The 23,704-nt window shown below is 40.2% G+C and overlaps 1 protein-coding gene across 1 annotated transcript in view; it reads right to left on the bottom strand.

The window, feature by feature from the left end:
* COLEC12 (collectin subfamily member 12) overlaps positions 1-23,704 on the bottom strand; it is a 230,467-nt gene that overhangs the window by 10,646 nt on the left and 196,117 nt on the right. The window contains exons 4-8 of the mRNA XM_036741362.1: positions 18,051-18,149; positions 16,248-17,294; positions 6,431-6,919; positions 4,680-4,816; positions 2,586-2,695 (exon numbers count right to left, since the gene is read on the bottom strand). Of these exons, the coding sequence (XP_036597257.1) occupies positions 2,586-2,695; positions 4,680-4,816; positions 6,431-6,919; positions 16,248-17,294; positions 18,051-18,149 (1,882 nt within the window). The remainder of the gene's footprint in view (positions 1-2,585; positions 2,696-4,679; positions 4,817-6,430; positions 6,920-16,247; positions 17,295-18,050; positions 18,150-23,704) is intronic.

Here is a 23,704-nt window from a genome sequence, read left to right as displayed (position 1 = left end):
TTGTAATATCTGGGCAGTATTTTGGAGGCATCTGGCATTTACCTTTGTTTCCTAGGTATATACATTTATCAGTACTAAAGCATTTCCTAAGTGTGTTATTGGTTTGTAAATGTTTCTAAATTCTGAAATTCTACATGCTCTATGAAGGCTAATTAATATCATAGTGTTCTTGAATTATACTCCCTCTTTATCTGGTTTAGTGAATACATCCCTGGACATGAAGTCAGAAGACTTGTATTTAAGCTCTGGTCCTGCTATTTACTAACTGTATGACTGGGCACGTCATTTGTCATCTCTGAGCCTGTTTCTGCATCTGCGAAATAGTATAATTCTTCTTCCCCTTCCCCTATCCCAGCATATGGCAGTTAAAGCACATGCTTTGGGTTAGGGGAGTCTGAGCCTGGACCTTTGGCTGTTGGTTACTTCTTCTGTTTTGTGTTCTTTTCTTGAGCAAGGCTGACTAGTCATCCTGGTATGGACACTTCCAGTCTTGGAGGCAACGTTGTGAATTTGAAAGGAGGCCTGCATATCATGGGTTCTTCAGTTGGGATCTGACTGATGGCAGGAAGAATTTCTGCTTCAGGCTGACCACTAACAGAAGGACAATGTAGAACCAAGAAGAATGTAGTCCAGGAAATCAATTTAAATTGCTTCCACTGTCTTTCTCAACAGCCTTGGGAATAATTTGGACAATGTAGAACCAAGGAGAAATATTCAGTGCCAGTTGAGCAGTTCTGTTTCATATCTTGATGTTTTAAGTATCAACCTCTTGGGGGAGTATAACAGTAGTGATAAGTTGTTATTGCTGATGTGTATTTAAATATGCTGTCAATGTGTGTTTGTGACTTTCTTGGGTTAAGCATTTCTTTTGTTTGGAGGAAGAAAATAGCTGCCCCATATCTGATTTACACTGTACATTGATTACCTTTCCATTCCCCCCTCCTTTTTGGTGAGAATCTGGACATGAGCCAGTTTAAGCTATAAATAAATTTTCTTAGGGCTCCAGGCTACGTCCATAAAGAACCAGAGAGTTTGAGAAAAGAACGCTGCCAAGCTCTACCAGTTCTGAACCTAGTCTGCCCACTTGTATCCAGAGAAGAATTGCTATTCATCTGTATTTAGTCATGTTTTACTCTTTGTAACCCCATTTGGGGTTTTCTTGGCAAAGATACTGGAGTGGTCTGCCAATTCTTTCTCTAGCTCATTTTACAGATGGAGAAACTGAGGCAAACAGGGTTAGGTGACTTTTACGGGGTCACACAGCTATTAAGTGTCTGAGTCAGGATTTGAACTCATGAACATGAGTGTTCCTGACTCCAGGCCCTATCCACTGTACCACCTAGCTACCCCCAAAGAGGAAAGGGGGCCCTTCTCTGGAATGAGAGAAGATAAGTGCTTTGACCCATCCAGGCTCAGCAATGGGTTGTTAATTATTACATGTCTTATTTTGGAACATAAATAAAATTCAAATCTATATATTTTTCCCCTTGTTAATAGACGATTCTATTTGGGTTGGGAAAGAGGCTGCAACTATCGGCTTGAATGTTTGCAGATGATACTGTGTGTAAAGTGTGGTCCAAGAAGTCAATTTAAATTGCTTCCACTGTTCTATGCTCGTTTTTATAGGAGTGATATCTCAGTTGGATTTATGAGAAATCCTTGATCTTCCACAAACTCAATTATTTTGCCGCCCGACTGAAATTCCAATTTGTGAGAAGGGCATGATGTTTTCATTTCATAATTAGATGTTAGATCAAGATAAAAAGCTGGACTTAGTTTTCCTGATAACGTGTCACTGACAGGCGCTCTGCAAAACAGCCAACAGAATTACTGCTGAGGAAAATCTCACGGGGACCAAGAAACTCCTGGCTTTCATTATTCGTTCACCCGAGACAATAGTTAGAAAAAAAGAGTCCTGTGATTCTCTTCTCCTGCCATTTAATATTCAATTTTCCTTTTGGCTAAACAACAGCAAAAACGAAAATCCACCAAACTATCCCTTCTCCCCAAATGCTCTAGGGTATCTAGGTGGCTCAGTAGGTAGAGTGGGCCTGGAGTCCTCCGACATTTATCTGACATGGCAGATGTCAAGTGCCTTGGGCAAGTCACTTAATCTAGGTTTGCCTCAGTTTCCTTAACTGTAAAATGGGAGCAATAATGGGACATCATAAGGTTGTTGTGAAGATCAAATGAGGTGATATTTATACAGCACTTAGCACATAGTTGGCACTCTATAAGTGCTAGCAATTATCATCCTCATCCTCCTCTTCATCCTTATCATCATAAGACTGACTCAATAGCAATTTCCTGATGTAGAATTACCAATGCTTATCAATTTGGAGGGAGTTCTCTAAGTAGTAGGGCTAAGAAGGAAGACAGGAAACAGGGGAGAAAAGACCGAATAATTATTGAACCACCACGCTATCAATCAATAAATGTTTATTAAGCGCCTACTGGGTGCAGACCCTGTGCTAAGTGCTGGAGATATAAAAAGAGGCAAAAGGGAGTCCCTGCCCCCAAGGAGCTTACACTCTAATGAGGTACTCATAATTTAATGAAACTCTAGGAAACTTGTCAGTACTCACGTGTATTTCGGAGTAGTTCCATCGAGCCACTTCCACTCGTTCTCCTGTTCAGAGTCGGTAAGGCCAATCCAGAGACTATCTCTGCCCACCATTTGCTTTTTGATCCATTGCTGCAAAACAGGTGGTACGGCATTATTACTGTTCCTTAAGACAGATGACTTATGGGGCTTTGGAGGTCAGTTAGCTGCCTTTTTTAAAAACCATTTAGAAATCCAGCCTGTTTTTTAAGGAACATATTTGTCAGAATACATTAAATTGCTTTCTCCTGCCCTGTTTTCATTTCTAATTATATTTTTAAAATTTATCTTTTTCTTGTGCCTTTCCATATCCTTTTTGGGGCTGTGCTAGTTGCTTTTCTTTGATGATAAATTATTTTAGGATGACCTGCTGAAAACCCCTGGAACCCGTGACCCTCCTGCCATCTTCTCTCCTGTGTTCCAAACCTGGTTAGTCATTGTGGGAAGGGCTCCGGGAAGCTATTGCAGGAGGGTCTTAGAAATGAGCAGGTATGTTCTAAGTACCATACTTCACGTAGCCTACTGTACTCTTCCTGCCCCATCCTCTAGTACATGTACAGCTGACTCCTAAGTCAGCCATTGGACTATTTGATATCCACAGTACATAGAACAGCAATTAGGTGGCACAGTGAATAGAGTACCTGGCCTAAAGTCAGGAAGGCTCATCTTCCCGAGTTAAAATCTGGCCTCAGACATTGACTAGCTGTGTGACCCTGGGCAAGTCACTTAACCCTGCTTATTTCAGTTTCCTCTTCTGTAAAATGAGCTAGAGAAGAAAATGCAAATCACTCCAGTATCTCTGCCAAGAAAACCCCATTGGGGTCACAAAGAGATGTAACTTAAAAGTGACTGAACATGTACACATCTCATATTTTCCCACAACTATGTTTATACTTATTCCAATTCCTATGTCTGGAATGTACACCTTTTTTTCCTCATCTCTGCCTGGTGAATTTCAACCCCCTCTCTAGGACCCAGCTTAAATGTTACTTTCTCCATGATGTCTTTCTCCATTCCCAGAGTTTGTAAATGATCCTTTCCTTATATCTTTTCTATGAACATCTCTTTTTGATTCTGTATTATGATTATTTGTGTGTATGTTTTTTCCTCCCCACACTTAGTAAACTGTGAGCTCCATAAGGTCAGGTCAGGGACTATATCTTGCTGATTTTTATATCTCCCTCCTAGTATGATACTCTGTACATATTAGGCACTTAAATTCTTGTTGCATACCTGAATGCATGCTTGTTACTATATTCCCTTGACTGGCTCTCCCGTCTTTCTCATAATACTTTTGTTTCTCCCTTTATTATTATGAATTGGTGCCAAAGGAAAAACTCCCTAGTCTATCAACATGGCTATTTTTGGGTCTAATAATTAGTTCTTCTCTAACAAAATTAAGTAGCATTTTCAAACTAGAGGGGAGGAGAAAATCTATAACATCAATTCTCTTTTATTTACTGGGTAAATGCTGAGAGTTTGCCTTCTGGGTTGTTGTTGTATTTGTCCTTTGTTTTCAAAAAGGACCATGACGTCAGGGAAATTATGACATGACTTGCAGTTGACTTTGGTTTGAGTGAGGGAAGGCTGTGCAAGGTCACCAGCCTCACTTTCTCCTCCAGAGCCATCTGGGTCCAGTGACCAGATATTCATCAGGATGACTGGAGATGACCCAGGATGCAATGGGAGAACCTGGCCCTTTTAGGCTAAGGCCTTTTCATGTACTCACTTAGAGTGAGGTAATGCCCTTTCAGTGAATAGGCCTCATTTAAGAAGTGAGTAAAAGGATGGTCCCTTTAATTAGAAAAAAAGAAAGAAAAAAAATCAAGCGGGGAGGGTAAGACCCTCAGGGTTGCTGTTCAAAGAGAAACAGTTAACATTGACATTCACTCTAAGCCAGGAGGGCCCAAAATCCAGCCATGAAGTGGAGCTTGGGCAGAGACCTATTGTGGTCCAGTCTATGAGCTTCAGAGTGAACATGCTTACTTGGCTGTGAATGTTCAGTATCTTTGTACCCACCTCTCCCCAGTCATGTGATTTCCAGTCTCCAAGTATCCTTAAATTGCCATACACATACCTGTTCTTCTCTTGTGTTTATGAAGATGAGATGTGAAGACTTGTCTTCACAGAAAAGTTTTGCATCATGAAAAATTTCTCTTTCTGTTGAAAAATAGTAGCATTTGTCTGTGTAGTTCTTCCAGTGAGGGGGGCATCCTGGGAAAAATAAACATTTAAACACTGGTTAAAACAACATGAATATGATATCTCTTTTTAGGAATATTTGAGACACACAGCTGGCCCCTGGTTGTTTCTATATCCAAGGGACAGCCAGGCATTTTGTCGTGCAGAACCCACGAAGAGACACACATTACAAAACTTTACGTCTGTGCTTAATACAAAGTTTAACCTTTGTTAAGGTTGTAAGATTCCACCCAGTAGTTGAGACCACACAATTTAGGAAATAGCTGTTTGTGGGACTATTATTTCCCTGTCTTTACATTCAATCTGCATCTGGATTAGTCTGTTCAAGGACGGGAAAAAGACCGAAGAAGGCACAGATGTGCACCATAGTCTGGAATCTGTATGGTGTCTGTAAACAATTGGATGTGAGGGTCCAGGACTTAGGACAAAGAAAATAAACCAAGGTTGCAATAGTGAAAACCTGAGTCTTCTCAAAGAAGAGTATTTCAATGGTCAGAATTAGGTCTGGGTTGAAGAAAAAAGTTAAGTCTAAAATCTAACAATTATTTTTTGCAGGGGAGGGGGGGGGCGGGTAGGCAGACCTGTGATTTCATTACTAGGAAATCCCCTCTACCAATGCAAACTGGCACTTGCTCTGCAATTTATAAACAGTTGTAGAGTTGCCTAGGGCACCAAAAAGTTAAGTGACTTGCCCAGAGATACACAGCCAGTCATTGTTAGAGATGGGATTTAAAACCCAGTTCTTCCTGGGCCCAAGGGCTCTTCCAAATGGCCTGTCCTTGTTTGCGTGTACGTACATGTATGAGTGTATGTATGTGTGTGTGTATATGTGCATATATGACACACACATATAGTGACATATGCACGTACATGCATGAGTGTATATATGTGTATGTGTGCATATACAACATACATATATAGCGACACATGTACATACATGCATGAGTGTATATATGTGTATTGTGCATACATGACACACATAGTGACATATGTACGTACATGTATGAATGTATATATGTGTGTATATGTGCATATATGGCACACATACATAGTGACATATCTATATATAGGTATATGCATGTATAAATGTATATACACATGGATATATACACACCTATATCCACATATATGAACTATTAAAGCTGTAATGGACATATCAGTATAGGAACGACCACATATTTTAGAAAAATGAATTGCATATAGATGGGTAACAGAGGGCTCAGTATGAATATTAATGGGGTGAATTGAAGAACACTTTCATCCCTAGGGTGAAGAGAATAAATGAAAAGAAGACTCATGTGGAGGCCAACCTCAGGATTCAATGAAGGAAATGTTTTCGGAAGGGCATGCTTTCTGAAAGTCCAACCCAGCTAAATAAACAAGGAGCAGAAAACCTGATCACATTGAGAGAATGAAACATATGAGTTTGAGTGACACCACATGGGGCTTAGGTCTGTTAAAGCAGCAGGGTTCTCATGCTTGCCCTGCACGATACTTTCACTGCTTAATAAGATGGGATAGCAGGACAGAGCACAGTAAACATTCTATGAAGGTGAGTCAAAGCCGTGTGCTCTACCTTGTACATAGATGTGCTCCTGGCTTTCCTCTGGGGCCACCCAGACTTACCATTAGGCTCTGGTGCTGGTGTTGGTTCATTCTGTAGAGCGAGTGGTGCCATTGCTCCTGAGGGGCCTGGTGGACCAGGTGGGCCCTTTGGACCCGGCATGCCTGGCACACCAGGTAGTCCAGGAAGTCCTCGGGGACCAGGAACTCCAGGCTCTCCCACAGTGCCCTGTAATCCTTGGAAGCCAGGGGGACCCTGTGGGCCAGGAGCACCATCCTTGCCTGCAGGGCCTGGAGGGCCTGGGTCTCCACTTGGTCCTGGTGGGCCAGTCTTCCCGGGGGATCCTCTTTGTCCTTTTGGTCCTTGGGATCCTTTGGAACCCTTACTGCCTTTGTCCCCTGGAGGGCCGATTGGCCCAACTGGGCCTCTTTCACCTGTTGGACCTGGTGGCCCTGGCTCCCCTTTTTCTCCTTTTTGTCCTTTGTTACCAGTAGGACCAATTGGTCCTTGGGGTCCCCTGTCACCTTTAGGTCCTCGGGGACCAGGAGGGCCTGCAACAATAAAAAATAATATTTGTAGAATTTTTAATAAATTTCCAAAGTGCAAAAAATCTAAACTTACAAAATAGTATATATTAAGGATCAATTATTGACTTTACCAAAAGATTCTTTGTTGTGTTTTTTTTAAGGATTCATTAAAAAAATCTTATGAAAAACAACTTTCCCTACTCCATTTCAAATATATAATTTATATACAGCTTTTCAGTAACACAGCTTAGGTAAGGGTATGTCTAAAACTATATAGTACAGATAAAGGATGGAGCACTGGGCCTGGTGTCGGGAAGCCCTGAATTCAAATCCAACCCTAGACACTTACTAGCTTTGTCACCCTGGACAAGTCACTTACCCTCTGTCTGTCTCAGCTTGCTCAACTATAAAATGGGGATAATAATAACATCTACATCCTAGAGTTGTTGTGAGAATCAAATGAGATAATATTTGCAAAGTATTTAGCACAATGCTTGGAATATAGTAATAATGTTAATAAATAATATTAACCAGTCCTTCCTTCCTTCTTCCCTCCTTCCCTCTCTCCTTCCTTCCTTCCTGTTGAAATGAGTGATCAGGTTCTCACTCTGCCCAGGCTCTCCACATCATGACCTCCTATAGGGTTTTGTAGTCCTTTGAAAGGCAGCTGAGAGTGAGCTCAGAATTCTTTCCAGCTGAGTATTTAATGCTTCCTTTACTTAGACCTTTTTTATTCCTTCACTGTCACATGCCCCTTGGTTCTTCCTCTTCTAGATGGCTCCTAGTCTCTTCTCAACTGATTCTCTCTTTAGGGTCAAAGCTGCCCAATTTAGGGCTGCGTGTTACTTGTTGAATACTCATATAAAGAGTGGAAGGATCTTGTTAAAAGGCTCACGCTCCACTTCTCTTACCTCTCTTCCATTTATGCTACTCCAGCAGGGACACAAGCTAATTCAAAGGCTTGGACCTAGAGTCCAGGCATGGTCTTCTCCCCTCCTCTCCCCTTCTCTGCCCTCGACTCTGATTGTACACATCACAGCAAAATGAGCAGCAGTCACTGACTTTGCCTAACCATATGAGGAGGAAGGAGGTGGGGCTGAAAATGGAGTATCTTTTGACTGGGGCCCATCCTTAGGTTAGGGACATCTACAAGACTCTAAACCTGAAATATATTTCCCCCTTCTGTATCTTTTCTGCTGTGTTGGATGTAATGACCCCAGCTCTGTCCTGGATTCTCTACAAACTTTCTTTTGGTGATCTTGTCAACTCTATGGGTTCAATTGTCATCCCTACCCAGATGACTCTCGCTGTGTAGGTGGATTATCTATTCCGTCTTTAGGAGTCTCTATGTTTCTAGTCTTCTCAGGATCCGATTTTTTATTGATCTTCTTCTTGAGAAGGGGACCTCAGTCTATAGCTTTCTAGTGATTTCCCTCAGAGCTAGGAATGGTTCCTTATCCATTTGTCTCACAATCTTAAGGGTAACACCAAAATCAGATTCCCATAGCCAGCACCAAACTTGAGCAGGAAATACATTCTTGTGTGATACTGATTTATGGAACTAGTAAAGGATGGAGAATTTAAGGAAAAACAAGGGGGGAAATTTGCTCTGGATAAATGTCTAAAATCATTCCTGTGCTATGCTTTGGACTCATTAGGGAAAGATTAGGTTTCTGTACCTTGTCAGTTGGTCTGACCCTCAATTTGAGGTTCATTTCTACTTTAACCAGAGAGATTTGGTCAGGTGGGAGTTAAATAGCCCAAGGATATTTTATAAAGGCACAGAGGGGAATATTTACAACCATCTCTGTCTCTCTTAATAAAATGTGCTTTAATATGTATGACTATACGAGAACTTTCGGCCAAGAATGTCGTTTTTGAGGTCTTTGTCCGTAGTGTCAGATTGCTGCCAGAGTCTAAGTCACTGCTTTAAGAACTGACCCTGAATGCCTTCAAACGCCGTTTAAAGTATTATTTCATGATATGCGTACTGTAGGGCACATTGTGAGCTCTTTTCATTGGGGCCTGACTAGAAATTTGCCTGTTTGCCATGGATTCATTTGATCATTGAGAAAAACATTTAAAACTATTTTGAAAGTTAGCATTGGCTCCTCATAAAAATAGCTGATTGATGCCAAGGGTCATAGTCTGTCCCCATGGAATACTCAAGTTGGCATCACTTGTTAGCATCTGGAATGACATAAAGCATTGACCAATTATGTCTTCCTCGATTTCTTTTTTTTTAGGTTAAAGCTAAAATAAAATCTACCTTCAAAAAAGGGGCTTTAGCCAAAACAATGCAAACTATATGTGAATCTGAGCATGTGCAAGTAGCAGCCTTAACCCTCAGCTGAAAAACGTTAAAACTATGTACGTAGAGGTAAATGTGATAGCTCAGGCAGCATTTCAGGTTAATTTCTGATTCTCTGTCAAACTGACTGAAATTCTTATTAAATCTCAAGGCCAAAGGGGTGGCTCCCTGGCTTAAGATTCTGAAGGGCTAGGATGCCCATTCCCCTGTTAAAGTCATCAAATCACTTCCAGAAATGAGTAAGCATGAACAATAACCAAACTCTAAGAAACTTTGTGTTTTTCCCTTTTCCCTAGATTCAAGAACTCCTGAAGCCTTAAAATTCCAAGACCTTAGAAATTGCTGTTCAGGGAGAAAAGGATGTTCTAAGTTACTTTGCCAGTCCTGTATTAGCATTCAAATGGCAAGAGTCAAGAAGCACAAGAAGATTTCCAAATCTGTGTTTGAGCAGAGCCACTGTTGGTTAATCTGAAATCTGAACTCCCTAGCACGGTGGGCTTGCAGAGTGCTGGAAGGGGAAATCTGAGCGTCTAGGTTTGACTCTGGGCACTGTTGTTTATGGCTTAGGTCACTTTGGGCAAGTCTTTTGTTTATTTATGTATTTATTAATTAATTGATCCATTTATTTGTGCGTGGGAGAGGAAGAGACTAGAGAGACAAAGGGGGGGAAGGGACGGGGTGGCAGGGAGAGGGAGAGAGAGGGAGACAGAGAGAGAGAGAGAGAGGGAGGGAGGAAAGAAGGGAGGGAGATGGGGGATGGGGGAAAGAGAGAAAGAGAGGGAAAGGGATGAAGAGGGAAGGTGGGAGGGAGGGAGGGAGAGATGGCATGGAGTAGTACAGAGGTATTAAACTCATGGCCTGAAGTCTGCTTACAACCCACAAACTCCCCAGTGATGCCAACCAGATTAAAACATAATTGGAAAATATTTGACTAAATAAACAAAAATACAATGTAGTATAAATAATATTCATTTGTGGCTTTCTAAGTCTGCAGGGATTTCTTTCTGTTTGAGTTTGACACCCCTAGTGTAGTGGCTAGAGAGCTGGCCTTGAAGCCATGGAGATCTGGATTCAAATCTCAATTCAGCCACATATTATCTGTATGATTCTGAACAATTCACTCAACCTCTAAGTGCTTGGGCAACTCTTTCATACCAAAATTGCAGAGAAGGTGTCAACTTATATATAGAAGGAGTTGCATATTCCCTGTAGAGGAGTTTCCCCAGCCCACCAATGAAATCCCAGGTCCAGTCACTATCCCTATTTTATTTTATTCTTTTGGAGACATTGGAAGAGCAGTGGCCACTCAGGGGCCTAATCCTATTGGCTGGCATGGGAGCTTTGAGCCGCTCCCTTTCTGACCTGAGCTGGTTCACACCCACCTTGGGCAGTCTGATGGCCCCCTGCTCTGGGGGCTCACCATATTGGTACCAGACTTAATGTGGACACTTGATCGACTTTAGCCCTAGAGTAGCTCAGAACTCCCAAGTTCAAGTGACCCATGAGCTTCAGCAGGGATTACAGGCCTACGCCACCATGCCTCCCATTATATATTTTTAAAGGGTAGTGGAAAGAGCACTGGAAATAAGGTTTCAAATCTTGGCTTTGATACTGCATAATTATGAGCAAAGTGCTTAACCTCTTTGAATGTTAGGTACCTAGGAAATAATATCACTTATGCAACCCATTTCACAGGGTTGTTGGAAGAAAAGAGCTTTAAAAAACCTTGATATGGTATAGAACGGTGAGCTATTTACATTTATGGTTTTTGAAAATATTAAAAAAATGTGCTGCAGTGGACAGAGTGCCAAGTCTGAAATCAGGAAGATCTGGGTTCAAAAGTGACCTCAGATATTTACTAGCTGAGTGACCTGGAGTAAGTCACTTAACATCTGTTTGTCTCAGTTTCCCATCTGTAAAATGAACTGGAGAAGAAAATGGCAAACTGCTGTAGTAGCTTTGCCAAGAAAACCCCAAATGGGGTCACAAAGAGTCAGACATAACTGAAAAATGACAGCAAAGTGTAGCTGTAGTATTCTTTTGTCAGTGATCCTTGACTAGGGAAGCTTCCTTGTCTCCTCCTTGCCCCCACTGCTAATCTGTGCACAGTGATTTGGAATGAACAGGAAGCAACTTTTCAATTACCTGGAGCCAACAACTGTCCTGTAGGTGACTGCTTACTTAGAACAGACTCTTTCAGAGAAATGCTATGGATTCTGGGGAGGGGGTGGCACTTAGATGGCCTTACCCATATATTCCTGAACACAAAGAGGAAAAGTGGGTTCAATTGTTGGTGAATTTGCTATTCAAAAGCATGTGACACAAGGCCTGGAATGTCCTCTGTGTGCAGTTAATAGAAAAATCCTTAAATTATCTATAGTGAAAACAAAATATTTTCTTAGAAAGGCTCATTTGTTCATAAATGAACTTCTTCCTAGTATAAAGACTCAGCATAGTATTTAATTGCAATTTCAGATACAATTTAGCTTCAGCAAAGGCAGCTTCCTTTGGCTCATTTCTTGAGGAGGCCAAGAATTTTGAACAGCTGTACTTGTGTCTAAGGCAAAGTTTTAAGGGAACAAATGCAAAGTGCAAAGCAGGATTATAGTGGACAAGGAGGCCCTGCCAGGAAAACGTTAGTGTATTTTGAGCTTTGCAGAGGAAAGGCACTACATAAAGCCAACATAATCCAATAATGCCTGGTTCTTTATTATCCTCTACCACTTCATCACTGTCTTGGATGAGATTTCTAAACACAAAACAAAGAAATAGAATAGGAGAGTAGGATATTCTGAAGAAATAGATTTATAGAAATAAATTTCTCCTGATTGGTTCACGTGGCCCGTGTATTATGTGGTCTCACTAACCAGAAGAATCAATTTCCATAAGCAAACATTTCCTTCAAAACATCTCGGTTTCCTACTGTATTTCTTTGTTTTGTAGATGGAACTCAGGATTAGATCAAATAGTAATAATTCAATGTTTACTAGCAGAAGATCAATTAGGGAATATAAATAGCAGCAATAATAGTGACAGATTTAATATAATTGGAAATGAGGATTTTCTAGATGAGAAACGAGGTCTTCAATCAATGTTTGTTGATTGAATAAATAAATAGCCTAAACTTGGAAGCATTTTGGAACATATAGTAACCAATCTGATCTAATCTATTATTAGTACTATACTTAGCACATATCAAGCAGTGCACAAAAGAGCAGAGATCTCTGAGGTGATCTAGTTTAATCAAATTTTACAGAGTGGGAAACTGTGGATTGGAGAAACAAAGTTGACTTTCCTGAGGTCACGCAGGGAATAAGTCACAGAGCCAGGTCTTCGATTCTAAAGCCAGGGCTGTTTCTATTTTTCCATGTTGCCTTCAGCCCCAAAGCATGACAGAAAGCAAGCCTGCCATGTTGATGCACTGACATTTAAACGAGCCAAAGCATTTTGGGGGAAAACTTGCTTGTTTCTTCAGCTACTCTGAAGTCAAGTGCCATAGTTCTGGTAGCTGCTTAAAGCTCCAAATGAGGGGCCCAAACGGTAAAGGGAGGTAATAGCTAAAAAAAAATCCCCCCAAAACACACTGATGGAATTAGATGTTTGTGAATCAGTGTTGGGTGTGGCTGATAAATCGAACTAGAGGCCTTAACACAAGGGGGTTAAATATAACTTCTTAGTGTCACTGAGACTTGGTGGGAAGGGATTCATGCTAAAGTATTGTGTTCAGTCCTGGGTAACCATATTGGGAATCAAGATAGACTCTTAGCACTTATTCAACCGAGTGCCCTTGAAGAGTTTGGCTTTTGTTTCCTTGATTAAATTAGGAGTCCTTGATGGTGTCCTTGCCTCAAGGGAAAGCCTAGTTTACTTGGGTTTGAGTGACATGTTTGTGACATCAGAGGCTTTTGCACCACGTGGGTTTAAGTTGTGTTTCTGTGACGATTTTAGGTCACATGGGTAAGTTGCGTGTGTGACTCACCTTTGGCCCTGAACAGGATGTATAGGTGAAGAGGTTGGCTTTCTATTTTGGAGCTCTGAGCCACAGCAGGAGGGGCATGTGACTCTGAGACAGCCTTGTTGAGCTCCCGGCTGAACTCAGATGTTGATGGTTCCTTGGTAACTATGAATTGTATTTGGTCTGTTCATAAACGTATGTTTGTAATTTGTTTGTATTTGCTCTGAAGTTCAGGGTGCTGGCTTTCCCCACCGAACTGAGTGAATGATATTTGTATGTTGGATTAAAGTAAGATTGTTAACCCTTTAATGTTGCTTTCCTTAGTAAAGCAGATCAAAAGAACCTGGGCTTGCAGCATTCTGTGTGCTGGTTGTTGTTGGTTTTACACAGCCATGGTAGCTGCTAGCAAGATTGTTTTTTTTTTTTTTGTTGTTTTTTTTTTTTAGGAAGGACATTGACAATTTACAATGTTTCTATAGGACGGTAATCAGGATGAATGAATGAAATCAATCAACCAGCACGAACTTATTAAGATTCTACTAAGGGCTCAGCACCATCAATGCCATATGAAGACTGGTTGAAGGAAACTGTGAATGTTTAGCCCGGAGAAGAGAAGGCTTAGAGGAGATATGATGATGGTCTTTAAGAGCTAGAGGGGCCTTTCATGTTCTGGTTGGTCCCAGAGGGCAGAGGTAGAAGAAAGAGTGCAAGTTGTTGAATGGCAGATTTTAACTCAGTGTGAGGAAAAAAACTTCAATAATCAGAGCTCTATAAAAGTGTGAATCTGTTTAAAAGTGTGAAGAGCTGCCTCAAAAGGCAATGGATTTATATTGTTGGATGGCAGAACCGGGATGTAAAGGGTTTCTGATAGGTGGGAATGTTGGGCTCCAGGTACCAAGATGAGACTTGATACGGATGAATGTAGAGCAACTGTCCAAATACAAGAAGACAGCTGGAAAGCAGTTCACGTGAGAAAGACCTAGGGTCATTTATGGGTTAGAAGCTCACTGATTCATTGTCATGATAGAGTAGCTTTAACATGATTTGAGGGTACCTTAATAGAAGAATAGTGTCTAGAGCAAGAGAGTAGAGATTTTTCTATGCTCTGTCCTGGTCAGGCCATGACTGTTATAGTATGTCCAGTTTTGGGCATCACATTTTAGAAGAGATGTTGATAAATTAAAATGAGTCCAGAGAAAGGTAAGCCATTTCATAGGAGGAATGGTTTAGCCTGGAGATGAGAAGGCTTGTGGTGGTGGTGGAGAAGGATCTGATAACTGTCTTTAAAAATGAGATAATTGTAAAGTGCTTATTAGCACAGTGCCTGGCACATGGTACACACTTGACGTGTGTTTGTTCCTTCTCCTCTTTCATGTGGAAGAGGGATTCAACTTTTTCTATTTGACCTTGAAGAAAAGAACAAGGGCAAATATATGATACTTAGATGGAATTTTATAAGAAGTAGAGCTGTTCCAAAATGGAATGGACTAACTTAGAAAACCATGTGTTTCTCATTACTCGAGGTCTTTAAGTGAAGCTTTGATGGTCACTTGCTAGGGGTGTTGGAGATAGAATATGTTTTATGGGTGGGAGTTGCACTAGATTACCTCTATTGTCCTTTACAATTCTGCAATTCTGTGATTCTGTGGTTAAGGGCACAACACCTGGCCCTGTTATGCTCCCCACTATAGGCTTAGAAAGCTGGCATCTCAACCCACAACTACTAAATTTTTTTCTCTCTACTTAGCTAGCAACCCACATTGTCCAAGAGTTTAATGGAAAATATATGGTATAACATGATGGGACTAATATTAGTATTCCAAGACAAAATCAGAAAAATATTATCTTTTGATGCTATGAATGAATTATCAGTCTTCTCATCATTTGTTTCATTCCATGTTTAGGTTAAAGAAGGAAAGGAAAAGATAAATCATCCATTTAATAATTTACTGTAGGAAGCAGATGGATTCCATGAATGTGTGGCAACTTTTTATATTTCAGGTATAGCCTTAATGTCATCTGATAGTCATTGTAGGCATATAACAGAACTTGTTACATGAAGCACCATTAATACACAACTATTATGAATAACAAAGTATAAAAGGGTAATGCCTAAGGACTTTTTTGACCTAAATACCTCTAATATTTAGAGACTTGGGGGATAAAGATCACCCTAAATTCTTGAAGGCTATGCCAAAAAAGATATGTTTTGGAAAGTTCTTCCTGTTGGAAAGTTTTTAAGAATACACCCTGTGTGATAGACCAAACGTTGTCTGCATTGGTTGAGAAATACCCACAATGAAAAAATAATGGACCCTTGAAATATCACAGTCAGATATGAATAACAATGATTCCTCAGATTTTCACATAAAGCTCCCATTGAGTTCTATGTATTTGAATCTTCATTTTTTAATTGATGCCACATTATTACACATTTCCTAATAGAAAATTATCTGATCCTATTCCTTGCAAATAAACTGCTTTTCAGAAATAGTGAATTAGCTTTACCCCAGGGGATTCTCATAAAAATTAACTTTGCTAGAGCTATCTAGCACTATTTCTCAGCCTGGGGTGCCCAGATCCACAGAGGAAGTCCGTAGGTCCTGCAAAACTTCTTGTGACTCCTATATTTAACCTCATCTTACAATGTCTACTAGAGTTTGAAGACAGACTAGGATGAAGTTTTTCAAGCCACTAGGTTGCAAAGTTGAGCCTTACAATAATGCAATTTTCTCTCATGTGGAATATAGTATAAATGGGTCAGTTTTGGATTCTGTCCCAGGGTTCTAATCACCAAAAGGACCTCATTATAATGCAGTCTCACTTACAATATGGTCCTGTAGCCTGGGGTCTGAGGACTGTACTTAATTTAATGAGGCAGGAACTGGATAAATGGTATCCTTGTGACTTGGAAGGATTAATGTAACCTATAAAGGGTTTTGACTTATAACTGTAAAATAGCTAAGGTACTGGGGAAATTGGGCTAATGTCTTCTAACCTTTAGTTCACAGTACCACCACAAGCTGTGATGCTTTACACCAAGAACAGAATTAAAAATATAAGCTAAAGCTGGAGTTTCCATTTACCTTGTAGTATTGTAAAATTCTTGATGAGTTGACCATGCTTGGAGTCTACCAGTTTCATTTCTTCCATGATCACGGACAAGTTGGCTACTTCAATATCTAACCTTGATCTCATGACATCCTGCTGCATCCTGAGAGTCGTAGAATCCAAACGAATGTTGGCCAGTGTATTGTTCAAGGCAGTTAGGTCATCTGTGTGTTTGGTCAAGGTATCTGTACAAGTTGTCCTCACATCATTCAGGTTGCTGGTCAGCGTCCGCAAATGGTGGGCTGTATAGCTGATATTGCTAATAATGTTAACTATATCTGTTTCAAAAAGTTGAAATCGTTCCTCTAGCTGGTTAAACTTGGTGGTGGTTCTATTCTCTGACTCTTTGTGGTAGTCTTGAAGGTCTTTCAGATTCTGTTCATTGGCTTGTGAGACAGTAGTGATATTGTCCAGTTGACCATTGAAAGAGTTAAGTTGGCTATTCATGTCCTCTAGAGTGTCATTGTTAGCTTTGGCTAAGGCTGAGTTGTTGGCAGCCAGCATTTGCAAGTTCTGTACTTTCTCCTTAAGCCAATCGGTGTCTTTCCTTGCTTGAAGGAAAACCTGTTGCAGATTTTGGAAATCATTCTTAATTCGTTGGATAGCTTGGCTCGTGTCATCCACAGATCTCTGCAGACTGCTAATTAGGTTCCTTTGTTGCACTTGTGTTAGATTCAGGTTGTTTAGGTTCATGATGACCACATTGTGTGAATGCATTTGGCTCTGCAAGTTTCCCTGGAGAATGCTTGTGTCTTGCTGCAGATTGTTGACATAGCCATTGTAAGCCTGGAGGGTTTTGTTGACAGTGGTGATCAGGAAAGAGTTATTCTCCAATGTTTCTTTCATTTGACTCTGCCTGTCATCCAATATGTTCCCGCTCTCCTGTAACTTCTCTAGTGCATCCTTATTCTTGCTGGTTTTCTCTGTAATCTCATGAAGTTGTTGTCTAAGGTCCAGTATGTCTGATCTGAAGGAGGAAAGTTCTGTGTTGGTGCTCACAGCTTTCTGCCCAGTTTGGTCTCCTGGAATAGAAAATATTATTAATGAGACACAATGTCATTAAAGGGAATTAAAGAGTCATGGCTGATTTTTAGGGTCTGATTTTTAATTGACATGCACCAGTATGTATGAACTTTGGGAGGAATGATCTGGGCATGCGCAGATTTAAATCTACATGCATGAAAAGCATGTGTTCCCAAACTGGGTAGCTTGAACTCTTAACAACCTGATTTATATGTCAAGAATGGCCAATATTAGGACTGCCAAACAACTATGGTTGAATGACTCTGTGCCCTCAAAATTTTCCCTGCTCTAGGCCACAGGGTAGGATATCATGGGGGGAAATAACTTATTGCTCTTTAATCATCAGAAATATTTTTTTCCTCTGGGTAAAAAATGGAGGAATAGAATTTGCAGCCCTTCTTTTGGATAGGAAACTAATTTATTCAACTGTTATTTATAACAGGAAGCATATTAAAATAAACCTACAGAGTCTTTAGTAAAGAGCATTTAACGAAGGGCATTTATAGCACTTTAAGATCAGGACAGGTCTTAAGATTTTATTTGGCCTACTAAAGATTTTATTGGACCTATTCCCAAACCAATCCTTAGCTTTAAGATTTTTCTGAACTGCATCCAGTGGAAAGACTCTACCGACAATGCAAAATCTAAACATTCTTCTGGCTGCCTATGAATGTACAAGAATTCTGCTAAAAAAGCTTTATTTACTTATACAAATTAGAACTAGAGAAATAAGTTTTCCTCCATTTGTGGATTACCTAATTTCTTCAGACCACTTTCCACTTCTGTGAGTTTCTCGTTGTATCTTAAATGTGATGTCTCCATGCCACCTGTGACGTTGTCCATTTTTTCTACAACTGACAGTTGAAAAATGATTCATTAGTAAGAAGAATCCTTATTCGTGCTTGGTTTTTTAGTTGTAAGATGGGCTGTTGTTTCATTATAGCAACACATTAGAATATTTACAGCCTAGTGAATAATAGAGTGATGGATACAGAATAGAGCAAAAACTAAAGTAATCAGGGTCACATATGGAAAAATGAATGATGAATCCTTAGCTTCGATTGTCTTAAAACCCCCGAGTTAGACGAATAAGCAGATATTTGACATTTACATAGCACTTTATGATTTCCAAAGTACCCTCATAGTGTTGTCTCATTTTTTTTTTACAACAATCCTATGAAGTAGCTGTGACAAGTATTATTAGTCTCATCTTTCGGATGACAAAAATGTGGCTCTGAGACATTAAGTGATGTGCCCAAAGTGGCACAATTAATGGATGGCAGATATGGGGCTCAAACCCAGGTCTTCTGACTCTCAATGTACTTTCCATTTTGCCACTTGAGAATATTATATTCTCTTCTGCTCTGGGATATTTTGCTTTGTCTTGGATGTTTTGCATTTGGCTTGGACCTGACTTCATTTTAATATGCCATGGGAATTCCCCCCAAGTATCATATTCTATTTCGCATTTATAATTTATTTATTTCCCTAGCATCTAGGCACCAAACATATGGCTCATCTAGGAAACAGTTTCCATCCATAATTATATCTTATGATCCTTTTAACATGTCAGGCAGCTGGGACATGCTTTTTGAATAGGACAGATCATTGAATGTCAGAAAAGTTGACCCACTCAAGGTCACACAAACCTCTGTTGCAACAGAAATGAAAAAGCAGAAGTATTTGATTCTCTGTCCTGTGTTTTCAGTCAGTCAACAAACATGTACTACATGTTGTGCTAATGATTCAGGATACAGACAAAAACATGGCCCTTGTCCTCAAGGAGATCCAATTCTAGGGGTGGTGGGGGAAGATAACATGCAAAGACTACATACAAGATTCAAGGACCCAGAGGGACAGAAAAGGTTAGTTGGTCGAAGACACCTAGGCTGTCCTTGACGGTACACCATGTCCCTCTGCTAGTGATGAACAAGCCAGGATGAGTTGTTGAAATCTTATATAACTCAGTTAATGAACAGAGCTAGTAGTCAGAGAGGGAAGGCTGCTGTCTACAATAGAATTGTGGACAAAAAAGTGGGAGTGTTTGGAGCTGGGGCCTTTGTGTTTCTCCTCTCTTCAAGGTTGGGAATGGGTCAGCATTTGGGAACTAAGTCTTATAGGTTGTTCCTTGCAGGAGGGGAAGGTTGCCCTTTGCTTCCTCCTGGAGGGGAGAAAACAGTGAGGTTAGAGAATTGAACTCAGTCTTTCCCCAAATTCCTGACTTTGGAGTACATCTAAAGATGGGTTAAAAACTTCTAAGTCTGGAAGAAGATGTGGGTGCATAGCCTATATGGTAGTTGTTTAAATGTATTTGTGATTTATTCCTTTTCCTGATTCTGTAAGTATATAATGGAGCGGGGGGAACTGTATTGAGGAGCTGATGCAATCTCCAATGTGGAAGAGGCTGGGGAGCCTACTTACAAAAAGGCATGATGACATATAATGGAAGTGACCTGTTCCCTGATTTGGAGCATTTGTTCCTGTAGTTGGTTGGGATCTGTTAATCCTGTGCTGACTGGCTGCATAGCCAAAGTTGGGGTGCATTCAGAAGGGCAGCAGGGCACAGTTAGCCTGGGCCAATTTCTTGACTTTTAATTTTTTCTCACTGGTGTGTTCAAGTAAAGAGGCAAAAACTACTGAAAGTCCTTGTGAAAAGAGAGACCTCAGTCTTTTATCTCCCCATGAAGCTGCTGCAATGCGGCCTTTGGGTGAGTACATGGCAATGCGGTAGCTTTGTCTCTGTTGTCATCTGTTTCTTGTTTCTAGGTGAAGGAGACTGGTGATGGCTGTGACTTTGCCGTCTTTGAAAGATCAGAGACAAGCCACCAGGGAATCCAGGAGAGGAGTCCATGAAAATTTTTGTGGCCACTGAGGTCCTGAGGAAGGAGCTGAGTGACTCAGACTAGTGTACTAGTGGGATTACATCCAGTAGTAACCAAGACAAAGACTTAGCTAGTGGCTATGTTGAATTTAGAAGTGTAGAAACTATGTTAAGCTTGAGCCCATTCTCCCCAGAGACTGAGATATCATAGGGCAGAGTGTGACCTTAGGTGTTGGGGAAATATTTGGACTTCTGTTCTTACTATATGTTTTCAGTAATTATCCTTTTGTGAAAGCTAACTGATATTAATTAAGTGGAATTGGAGAGTTAATTACTGCTGTGTGACAGTGTGTGTGTGTGAAACAATGGGATGGGGGAAAGATTCTCTCAGATGGTATTAGAGAAAGAAACCCAAACCTTTTTCCCTTAGAATCCTGAAGGGAAATGTAGTATTTTTCATTTTGGAAAATAGAGTCTAGAGCCATCACTATAGGTAGGTAAGTAAAAAATAGCATATACAGAGTTAAAAATGTTCACCTTTTTTTTTCGGATTGTCTAGTCCAGTCAATAAAACTATGTTATAGTTGTATGAACAGAGCTCAGGAAAATACAGTAGAGGAAAGGGGAGGTGGGACTTGTGGTGGGATTGGTTAAATCCTTTTCTTTTTTCTTTTCTTTTTTTGGAGGGAGGAAGGCAGGGCAATTGGGGCTAAGTGACTTGCCCAAGGTCACACAGCTAGTAAGTGTGTCAAGTGTCTGAAGCCAGACTTGAACTTAGGTCCTCCTGACTTCAGGGTCTGTGCTCTACTCACTGAGCCACCTAGCTGCCCCAGTTAAATCCTTTTACTAATAACATCCCTTAGCCTGCATGTGACCACTCGCTCTCTAGTCTTTGGCCATTTTCACTAGTCTCACTAATAGCCTTATAGCTCTACCAAAGACCATGCCCTGGGAGTTTTAACTCTCACCTCTGGAATGTCTGCCCTAGGCCATCTCATTCTCCTAATTAACGACCTCTCAGGTCACTGTTTCAGAGAAGTCCCAGCCACATTTCACTTCACTCCCCACTCTGGCCATTTCCTCCATAGCCCTGCCCTTAACACCTTAAGTCTTCAAAGTGTTTAACACATTATCTCAGTCTTTCTATTAGAATGGGCTTCTCGACAGCAGGGATTGTCTTGCCTCTTTTTTTTTTTTTGATCCTTAATGCCAGCAGGGACTGTCTTGCCTCTTGTTTTTTTGATCGTTAATGTGTTATAATAAGTGCTTAATAAATGCTTTAAAGAAAATCCATTCATTTGAGCCTCACAGCAATGCTGTGAGATACATGTCATAGGGACTATTCTTCTTTTCAAATGAAGAAACAGTTTGGTGAGGTTAAATGACTTACCCATAGTCACACAACTAGAAAGCCTCAGATATAGGATTTGATACTAGGTCTTTCTGACTCCAGGTCCAACACTTTACCAGTATGAAAAAATTCTCCTGATAAATTTTGTATCAACATTTCATAGTGATTACCAGTATGTTCCCAGCTGAATACCAATGTTGCCCCATCCGCTTGTTGCAATAGATATTTTTTTTTTAAAGAATGTTTTTCAACATTAACTTTTTTTTTTGGGCAGCTAGGTGGAGCAGAGGACAGAGTTCAAATCCTGTCTCAGGTACTTATTAGCTGTGTGACCCTGGGCAAGTTTCTTGATCTTTCTTATCCTCAATTTTTTTCATCTGTAAAATGGGGATTATAATAGTAACTAATTTATGAAGTTGTAAGAATCAAATGAGATGACATGTAAAATGCATTGCAAACCTTAAACAGCTATATAACTGCTTATTTATTCTCATATTTATATTTATATATTTTGTTTTATTTATTTTATGTAATTAATTTTAAGCAAGTGAATATAGTAGAGGTCATTTTTATTTTTTCAAATGTTCTAATAATTAAAAGATGAAAGGGAAGCAAATGAAAGATATATCTGTGTAACCAACTTCCTTGAAATATGGTTGGTTTCTGTCCCTGAGTAGAGTCACTCTATTGCCCCACCACAGCCTTTTCCATTGAGAAGATCCTCTGATGTCTGGTGTCTGGGAGGAGGAAGGTGTTGTGTGACTTGGAAGGTCATGGTGTTAGAATTAGCTCCTCAGGTGACAGTGGCAAAAATGCCTGCAGGTTGATCCTCAGATCACAGAGAGACTCAGGAGAAGGGAAGCCTATTGATAAACTTTTGATAATACTGTATACTGATGGTCTAGTAGTAATAGATCTAGCTATAATAATTTTCACCCTTAGCTTACTTGTTTTGGTCATATGAACATTCTTAGTCCTAGGAACAAAGTGTTAAAACAACTGCCTCAGTAAAGCAAAAATAAAATTATTACACTGTGGGCAGGAACAGGGGAAAAAAAGTTAAAATGTTTACACATTTAGATTCAGGCTTGATTCTCAAGTCAAAACATGTGCCTCAGCCTGTGCTAAAACCGCAAGAAGGACCTTAAGACTCGCCCCACTTTGCTGGCAGTAAGAGGCTCCTCTAAATATGCTGATGGTCACTCATTTTTCTCCCTCTTTATTTTTCTTCTATTTTGGTTTAAAGAGTCATAGAATTGTAAAAGAAAAAAGAAACGAAAGGGATGCCTTGAGTTTACACAGTTTAAAAAAGAAAACAAATAGATGTTTTAACGAGAGGATTAATTTTTACTTGAGCTTTGCAAGGGAACTACCTATTTGCCCTGTGTACGAGTGTTAATGAGCTAGCTCCAAGCAGCCCCGTGTGTTTCTGTGTATGTTTGTGTTTAAAAATAGAGCTTTAGTGTAGAGCTCCAAACTTCAGGCTTGAGAAGATGGCAGCTTGCCTACTGCATACAAATAGCAGACTGGTTGTGATCCAGAACTAACACTTGCTGTAATATCCCACAGCATTTTCCTTGGTCCTTATTATTAACTTTTTAACACAAAACATATGTTATCTTATTCTAGACCACAAGTCTATCAACCTATGGCCCTTGTTAGATAACTCTTGAAGAAGGAAAACCATCATTGATAGAAAATGATAGCAGCAGCCTGTTTTGTAAGAGCTCCTTTTTTGTGGGGCCATTTGCTTCTTGATGGAGCATTTCTTTTCTGCATTATTGGTGTTTCAATGAATGTGAGGGAGATGGAAAATATTTTCAATTTGGCCCCTCCTCCAGCTAGATGTCCTTTTCCCAGTACCCAGATGTTTCCCCTTCCCATAGCCTGGATCCAAATGCCAACTTTATCTTTAAGTTTGTAAAAATACGTAATGATTGTGTTTTTACTCATGCCCTTCTCCTCCTCCTCTTCACCTTTCACACCATACCTATTCTTCAAGTCCTAGTTCAAGTCTTATCTCATCTCCAAAGCCTTCTGCAACTATTCTACCTTACACTGATCTCTCCATTTTCTGAACCTTTGTAACACTTTTTATTTATATCGTACAAAACAACACCTTTAGGATCACAGGAGCATAGATGTAGTTCTGGAAGAAAGGTAAGAAGTCTAGTCTAAATCTTTTACTTTACACATGAAGAACTGAGACTCAGTGAGGTTAAGCTGCTGGCTCAAAG

Source organism: Trichosurus vulpecula, chromosome 1 (assembly GCF_011100635.1).
Source record: "Trichosurus vulpecula isolate mTriVul1 chromosome 1, mTriVul1.pri, whole genome shotgun sequence".
Classification (NCBI taxonomy): Eukaryota; Metazoa; Chordata; class Mammalia; order Diprotodontia; family Phalangeridae; genus Trichosurus; species Trichosurus vulpecula.
This window is presented reverse-complemented; position numbering and strand designations above follow the sequence as displayed.